At 42.8% G+C, this 8,762-nt stretch overlaps 1 protein-coding gene across 5 annotated transcripts in view; it reads left to right on the top strand.

Moving 5' to 3' along the window:
- Window positions 1–8,762, top strand: part of wnt5b (wingless-type MMTV integration site family, member 5b) — an 86,634-nt gene that overhangs the window by 73,312 nt on the left and 4,560 nt on the right. For 3 of the 5 annotated variants that reach the window (XM_005725295.1, XM_013908821.1, XM_013908820.1), the window contains 4 exons: window positions 2,458–2,606; window positions 3,497–3,584; window positions 3,865–4,024; window positions 7,314–7,606. In XM_005725295.1, coding sequence (XP_005725352.1) covers window positions 2,491–2,606; window positions 3,497–3,584; window positions 3,865–4,024; window positions 7,314–7,606 — 657 coding nt within the window. In that variant the 5' untranslated portion in view covers window positions 2,458–2,490. The remainder of the gene's footprint in view (window positions 1–2,457; window positions 2,607–3,496; window positions 3,585–3,864; window positions 4,025–7,313; window positions 7,607–8,762) is intronic. The other 2 variants (XM_005725294.1, XM_013908822.1) reach the window with 1 other exon arrangement.

The raw sequence follows: 8,762 nt of genomic DNA, 5'->3' as shown, positions 1-8,762 counted from the left end.
GCTGGAGGAGGTGGCTGGGGAGAGGGAGGTCTGGGCCTCTTTGCTTAGGCTGCTGCCCCCGCGACCCGGCCCCGGACAAAGCGGATGAAAATGGATGGATGGATGGATGGATGGATGGTAGTAGGCTTTCGAGCCTATACAGCTTGGAGTAAGACAACATGCATGAAGAGGATGAAGTGGACAAAATACTCATTTGCCTAATAATTCTGTACTCCCTGTAGAGACCTCGGAGTGAAATGTCACTGGCGAAAGTCAAAATAAAGAAGTTTTCATCTACAACTTTGTGCAGTTTTGGTTTTGTTGGGCTCGAAGAGTCCGTTTATTCCGCTGTCAGACTTTAACCCGCTCACATAAAACACTGCAGAATGTCAGTCACATGTGACTGCCACATAGATCACTTAAAAACAAAATGTGTGTATGCGTGTGCGTGTTGGGGAAGTTTATTGCAGGTCTATTATTATGCAGAGACGAGAGACACCCCACTCTCTGTTAGTGCGCTCCACTTTGACACCGACAGAAACTCCATGTTTAGTGAACGGGGAAATACACATCCCCGTTCACTAAACCTCTCTCAGTGAATTGTTTAAAAAGAGAAATTCGATATTTTTGATCCTCATAGGTTTTTACGCACCCGGGATACACCTTAAGTTGTTAATTAGATATTTTTTGTCTTATTTTACACAATTAACGTATATATAGGCAGCAAAGGATTTTCACCATCATTTTGTGTGTTAAATTATGCTACTATAAAGTTTCGTTACGCATAGCCACTATAACCTGTGGGCAGTGTGTCGTAATATTCTCGTATCCCGTCGTTGTTTCTGAACTTGGTGAACCTTATGGTGGTTTTAAAACTGGTCAATGCTCTAACGAAGCCCAGTATATACCTGCTTGCCTGCTTGATTAATGTTCTGAGTAGTTTCTCTGGGCTTCAGGAACTCCAGTCTTTTCCTTTTTCTTCCCTCCGGTTGTGGACGCGCTCTTTTGAGAGGCATTGAACCACATTAAACAGACTATTCCTCCGCAGGTTCACCGCCCACCCACCCATCGTAGTTTGCTTTTGACCGGGTTATGAATTGAGGAGAACTCGCTTCAACACGCCTTCTCTTTACTTCTAGACTTTTCATTACTCCTGAACGCGCTCGCGTGTGTGTCCAGTTACAAATGTGAAATGTTTGTGTGTAAGACGTGGTAGCATCGCCTTTTATATTTGCTGACCAAAAGAGAGAGGATTAGGCGATTTTGAAGCACTCACCTTTTATTCAAACAAATTATTCACTTCAGCTAGTCAAAGGAATCTGACCCACGTGAACTTTTTTTGTAGGGTTGATTGAGGTTTTTCCAAAACGTTCGACCCCCATCACGTCTTTGAACTTTGTTCGCGTATTGCGCTTAAACGCCCCAGAGTAATCCCTCTACTAAAATATATTTTATATATACAGTTTAAACACTGAAACACTGTCCTGATTACATTTCACCCAGACATGAACGTAAATAAATAAACACTTTTCATTTTTAATTTAACTTAGTAAAATGTCCCAACTTGATGGACCGTTTATTAAACGCTGATCAGAGAGGGGGAAAGGGATTAGAAAAGGTATTAGCTGTGTTATTCCGGAGGTGATGCTTAAAATGGTCACCAGAGATAATCTCTGTCTATCTAACAAGTTTTTGCTCATGTCAAATCCCAGTGAACAACAACCTCATAGTCCTCACAGGTGTTAGAAGTGGTTTGGCGTTGAAAGTTCACAGTGTTAAATAGTCATCTGATTTTCTTGCACACAATCACCGGTGCATAATGTATAGAGGACTGAGGAGGGGAGGGCAGAAGAGGGTTCTGAGGTGAAGTGGGGGTGAGAGAAGGAGGAGGAGTGTATACGAGAGAGTGTGTGTGCGTGAGAAAGAGATAGTGGTGGTAGTAGTAGAGTGGCCGTAAGGGGACAGGAAGGGCAAGGAACAGTCGCTTTGCTGCTCAATTAGTTTTTTAATATCCTTGCTAATCTTTTCTTGAGGCAAAAACGGGATCGCACTTTTTACTTTTGTACTTTTGTTTTATTTATTTTATCATAAGGCCCTGGATTTCTCCAGGGAGAATTCATATCGCTCTGTGCGTAAAATCCAAACTCATACCAAAGTATTTTACGCACGACTTAGACCTGGGATTTCAGCGAATAAACTGGATTATTTGACCTTTAGGAAAACGTTAATGTGATTTCAGGTTACCCAACGACAGTAAGGTCACCTGAAAATTACAATCTCCGTCTTTTTATTGGATTTTTAAAAATTGCTTTTTGTAAATATAGTTGATCAAACTAGAGACGAGAGGATACAGCAGGCAGAAACAAGTGGTCGGTAGGAGCAGATTTCGTCGTACTCAAACCCGCCGCTTTGCCTCCCGTCAGGCCTCTAAAAAGACTGAGCAGGACGACTCCTCATTCACTGCTCATGTCTCCTCAGCAGAGCACTTTCCCGGCGTTGAAGCGGCGGACCATGGACAACAGGCCTGTCCGGACAAAACGAACCGGTGCCGTCCGACATCTGCTGTTGGCTGCCGCCTTCCTTGTCTGCAGCTCGCAACTGCTGATGGTGGACGCGAACTCGTGGTGGTAAGTAAATGATTGCGCACCGGTTTGCACTGGTTTCTGAAAGTTATGGTTAGTAGAGTAACGGCGACTAAAACGTGGGTGAGTGACCCTCCCCAAATTTTGTGCCGTCAAGAGAGCAAATAAGAAAAACATCAGATTCGCACAATAGACCAATTTTTGTTGATTTCTGTAATGCTGAAGCATAATGAATGGAATTTCTTTGAGCCATGGCTTCACTTTGTGCTGCTTCTTGCATCTGTGCTTGTGTGTGTGTTTTGGGGGTTAGTTTTGCGTGGTGCGCTAGTGGTGGGACACTAACAGTGAATGGAACAAATGTGAAGGCTCTGTCACAATATTTACTCTGGCTGAGCCCCAAATGGCATTGCATGGCGGGCTGCTGCTGTGCCTACAGGATCGCAAATTAGCCACACTTGTTCTTGACTTACAAAAACTTACTGCGGTGGCCCAGTTCAGGGTGTCTCTGTGGAATGATACTCCTAGAGGTCAGAATGAAATTACAGGACCAGATGTCCATCTTAGAAGTCTAGCCGTTAAAACAGCCTGAGATACTCAGTAGTTTGCACTCATGTTCAAGACTAAAAGGGAAACTTTCATAGCCCAGGTGATCTGAATAGATTATTACATGATTTGTCTGTGTTAGGCAGTCAGATTTGAAAGGAAAGGAAGTGGCTGCAGAGATGTTCACCAGAAGACTCTTATCTATATTTTATTGGCCACTTGTACCAATAAACCCAGCATGTGTCTGAATTTTTGCCCTCTGCTGTGCTGACCTCTACTCACAAAGGAGTCACAGATTCCATAAACTCAGTTTGAGGCATTTCTGTTTAAATTTCAACATCTACGGTTTTTTAAAGGGTAAATTCTCAGTTGAAATGACCTCTGTCTCTCAGGTCACTCGGTCTGACCCCGATGCAGCGGCCAGAGATGTACATTATTGGAGCTCAGCCTCTCTGCAGTCAGCTGTCTGGTCTCTCCCAGGTAAGTTAGTATCTGTGTGCTTTGGAAACGATTCTCCTCTAAGTCAACAAGGCTTTTATTTTGTTAGAATAAAAGCATATCTCAGTTTTGCACCTCTGATTCTTCTGCATGATTTTTTTTTAAGAATAAGCCTTGATCTTCTTGTCACTTCCTTTTCTGTACCCTTTTGCAACCTAACTGGGGAGCTGGTCGAATAAAAGCGCAATTTCCCTGCAGGTACCACTGAAATATAAAACTGTTAACCAGCTAATGTCTGCTAATCTTATCTCTGCTGCTGCAGGGTCAGAGGAAGCTGTGCCAGCTGTACCAAGACCACATGACCTATATTGGAGATGGAGCCAAGACAGGCATCAAGGAATGTCAGTACCAGTTCAGACAGAGGAGATGGAACTGCAGCACAGTGGACAACACTTCAGTGTTTGGGCGGGTCATGCAGATTGGTGAGTTTACTGTAACTGAGGAGGAAAAAAATGTGATTAAAAGGGCATGACACAGCCTTTAAAAGCTCTCAGACAATATGAGACTAACAGCAAATTACAATCTTGTGTTTTCAGTTCTTTTTCTGGGATTTTATCATCTCAAAATCTTATCACCAACTATTCTATAAATGCTTACATGTGCTTGTTTTGTATGTCAGCTCTGTTTCTGTTGCTTCTTAAACACAAGATATTTCAAACTGAGCTCCTACCATCCTAGAAAATTCAGATTACATGTGTGTGGGTTTTATGGCCCTCAGTCAAAGCAGACAGATAAAGAAATGTCAGCGGCACCACAGCTAATGTGTGATGGCCTGTTTCAAAACACCATATAAGCAACAGATAACAGAGGCTCAGCATCCAGCCAAAGGCTCGCTTTCAACTACAGCTCTTACTTCATTGTGGCAGCATATGTCTCCTCTCTCTTATAGTTTTATTCTGGTGATTTTTTTTAAGATTATCAGTTTTAAAAAGAAGATTTATTCCACTTTTTGGTCACATTCTATAAAATAGGTAGCTACAGGTTTTGATTACATTTTTTTTGGCCTGTAATTGTATCCAATAAAATATGGCATATATAGATATGAGTTATGTGGTAAAAAGACGGGTAACTTGAGGTGAAATAACACAGTAGAAGTGGAAAGATTGTTGTTTGTTAGTGCAGTGGCATTAAGATTAGCATAAAAGACATATCACATAAATAGTGTTAAGCCAGATGCTACATATAACATATAAATACACATAAAACACACACACATATATATAAGGACAGGGTAAAATTATTTTTAGAGATATTAAGATGTCCCATATTTCTCATTATAAAAAGTGGTGTCATTAGAATATAATATGTGTGTAAAATAAATGTCCTTCAAAATGTTCCTATTTCCGCATTTTAGGCATGATAATGCCAAGCGCATGCTGTTCTATTTAAAGAAATCGACCATTAACTATCCCAAGAAATTATAAAATAAAGAGAAACAGAACTCAAATTCAGACTGAAAAACCTCATTAAAAATCCAACATATGACAACATCTGAAATATTCATTTCGACCCAACTATTACCGTGAAAAAATCCGGTATACTTTACGCAGGCGCACTAAAACGAAAAATTTAGTCCTTCGATTAAAAAGACGGGAAAAGCGGTCACAAAGGAAGACTTCGGTAGGCATAAAACAGGAAAGGCATGTACGCTTTATGCATATCTCCAGTATTTTAATAAACAGATACCCGGAGCGCAGATTTTCGGATCGATAACTTTCGCGTCTAATTCCCAGCAGGCGATGTGGGAATCGCCTCATCAACAAGTATGTGCCAAATCCGCTGCGGGCTCTCTCACTCTGCTTCCATGCCTGTCTTTCTGTTGACAGTCTAGCTTCAGGTTTATATGGAGGTGTTAGTCGGTCCATTGTCCTGCGGCTCTTCTTTTGAAATGCACTGATGAGCTGACACCGAGCCGGCAGATCCGGACCTGCTATTTGAAGTCTAGGCTCCGCAGTCTCATAAAACCACCCGCTCTCTATCTCCCTGTCTTGTCTGGCTTTCTTTATCCTGCTGCATAACATGAACGGATATTTGCATGCATACCTTCCTGTCTTGACTGGCTGCTGTTGTTTCGGGGCCACAGAAATTGTCTAATATAGAGACCATTGTGCGCTATTTAAATAAGGGGGGAAAAAAAGAAAGTGAAAGTTTTGCGTTCTGTATATTAGAGTAGGGCATAAATACTAATAAATGGTTTGCATGTGTATAAGAATAATGTGAAGTAGGGTAATATTTTTTTTTTAAAAAGCTGCAATATTGTAGCTGTAGAGACCATGACAGTAAGGTGATGGTGAGAAAGACAAAAAGCACATTTTGTTTAAATCTTTATTTAAATTGAACTTGAAGGTAAGTGCTGTGTAAGGTTACTCTTTAAATAAGCACTGTTGTAGCAGCTTTATGCTGGAAGCAAGGACAGAGGGTGTAGAGATCACTCAGTAAGGTCGTGCATATGGTATATTTTAAATACAGATATTTTGCCCTTTTCAAACACTCATATTGAAGCTAATCATCTCAGTGAATGCTACCTCTACCAGGAAAAGCACTTCAAAGCTCCTTGTTATTCTCATGTAAATCATGGTGTTTCAGAGCACTTAGTCTCCACCTGTCAGGCCGTTGTCCTTGTCCTTGTCACTTCTTTGTGCGCTGAAGTGTGTATTAATGCAGAGAATAGGACAAGCAGGCTGTCTTGTGTATTCCACGTTGGTGTTAGTGAATGGAAATCATTAATATGGACCAGTCTGTGAAATGTATTGCACCCAGGCCACTTCAAAGAGCGACCAAGACTGTAAAAATACAGTTGTTTATTAGAAGCTAGTCGCCTTTAAGCAAACTCCTTCAAAGTGCATTACTCTGGCTGGAAATTATGTAAATTGTTGTGAGAGATGACCATCTACAGTAAATGCACAGTGTGACAAACATTCCCAGAAGTTTCTTCCATGGATTTTTGCCCAGCTCCTTTCTTCTTATTCCTACATGTTATCTCCTTTAAGGGTCAGTTCACCCAAATTACACAAACAGATTATCTCTGGAGCCATCGAGTCATGCAGACAGTTCGGTTTTATTTGCTTTTAGGATATCCATCACTCAGATTTCTGCTTTTAGCCCCATACAATGGTGAGGATACAGCAGTACAATTCTTCTGAAAGTTCTTTATTTGTTTATTTTTTCAACTAATCTCTCTTCTTTAAAGTAAAAAACTGTGGGAAGGAATGTTTCAGATGTATTTCCTTTTGGCTCTGAGCTCCACGAGTTCAGTTTTTATCGCATGAGTGCTGCAATGATGATTTGTAATCTGGTAGAAGTAACTCTTTAACGTTATGGTTGAGTAGCCAGGACTTGGACAGATATACCCAGAGGCCGACCACATGAGGAAAACTGATATGCTGGAGAAACCGATATGTTTACATCATCAAATGCTGCACGTGCATGATCTGGCATTTAAAGTTGTGGAGTTAACCAGGTATGAGGTCAGGGCCTCAAATCACTTCTATTGTCTATTGTTAGTTCAAGTGGGGTGTGGGGCTGTTAGCTGTGTGTTTGTGTGTGCGTATGTGTGCGTATGTGTGCGTGTGTGTGTGTGAGAGAGAGAGAGAAGGGCTTATTTAGCTGTGCAGCTACCTGTGTTTCCTGTCAGTGATGTGACAGCAAAACTGCAGCTTTACTGTGTGTCAGAATTCACATGCTTAACTCCTGTTTTCCTTCCTCCATCAGGCTCCAGGGAAACAGCCTTCACCTACGCCATCAGCGCAGCCGGTGTGGTCAATGCCGTCAGCCGTGCGTGCCGCGAGGGCGAGCTCTCCACCTGCGGCTGCAGCCGCGCCGCTCGCCCCAGAGACCTGCCGCGTGACTGGCTGTGGGGTGGCTGCGGTGATAATGTGCATTACGGCTACAGGTTTGCTCGGGAGTTTGTCGACGCCAGGGAGAGGGAGAAGAATTACCCCCGAGGGTCACCCGAGCATGCCCGGATGCTGATGAACTTGCATAATAATGAAGCAGGGAGACAGGTATGGGACAACGAAAAAAAGCTTTATCTCTCAACAAAACCATCGCTGTGTTAACTTTCCCAAGGTTACTGTTGTCTTCTTCATACGGTTCCCTGTCAGGAATGTGTGTAAGCTGAGTGGGCCTCTGATTGCCTGACCGGGCAGTATTTATAAGCCTGTGTGTGGGGATTATTTATTGGGAGGGTCCAAATGGTATACTGGTAACGCCCTTGGAGTCTGGCGGGGCTGACAGGTCAGAGCACATTCCTCCGGTGTAACACACAGGCACATACACAGACATACAAAAATCCAACACTGAGAGGGGCTTTAAAGGAAATTTTACAAGACATTAAAAACAAGAGAGACAGACTCAAAGCTGGGGTGGTATGATGGTCATTAAGCTTCCTTTCCACTCCAGTTACTGAACAATGGCAATGATGGTGATTCAACAAATGGTCTAGTAACTGAAGTTGTCTGGAAGGTTCTCAGGTAGGGAGAGAGAGAAACCTCTTGCCTTTCTCTCTCTCTCTCACTCACACACACACACACACACACACCTTTCTCGTAAACTCTCCATTTGCCCATTCTGGTGTTCCCTGGAACAGGAGAACACGTTTATCTTCACTTAGAGAAGCTTTGTTTAAGCTGTTTACAAGACAGAGACGCTGCCTGTGCATATGTGTGTGTGTGTGTGCTCACCTCAGCTTCATTTGATTTGTGTATGAGACGGTGAGCCTAGTTTTGTGCATGTGTGCGTCAGAGGTCAAAGGTGAGGGTCTGGAGAGGTTGTGTTTCTGCTGAGAGTCCCTTTGGGGCTCTACGAGAGTATATGAGGGAAAGATCTACTGCTGCAGCAACCTTTCACACGCACAGTTCAGTGACATACGCATGCTTTTTTTGAATGACTTTTCCTCCTGTCTCCCGTTTGATCCTTTGCTTTCATTGTTGTCTGTCCATCGAAACGGAAGAGAGGCAAAGGGAGAGATGAAAAGGAGGAGAGCCACAGACAGGAAGACAGTTTCTCTCCTTCTCTCTATCCCCCCGGCCCCACCCTGCTTTCTGTCTTTCTATCGTGGACACGCTGGTTTGTCCTAAGCAGGATTTGTCTTGCTTGGTTGAACAAGGCAAACCACAGGGCTTTTGTGGAGGTGACAGCGGTGTCCGTGTGTGTGTGTGT

This window comes from Pundamilia nyererei, unplaced genomic scaffold (genome assembly GCF_000239375.1).
Source record: "Pundamilia nyererei isolate P.nyererei 1_Seehausen unplaced genomic scaffold, PunNye1.0 scaffold00014, whole genome shotgun sequence".
In the NCBI taxonomy this organism is placed as follows: domain Eukaryota; kingdom Metazoa; phylum Chordata; class Actinopteri; order Cichliformes; family Cichlidae; genus Pundamilia; species Pundamilia nyererei.
Note: the sequence above shows the minus strand (reverse complement) of the source record. Positions and strands in the feature narration are given on the sequence as shown.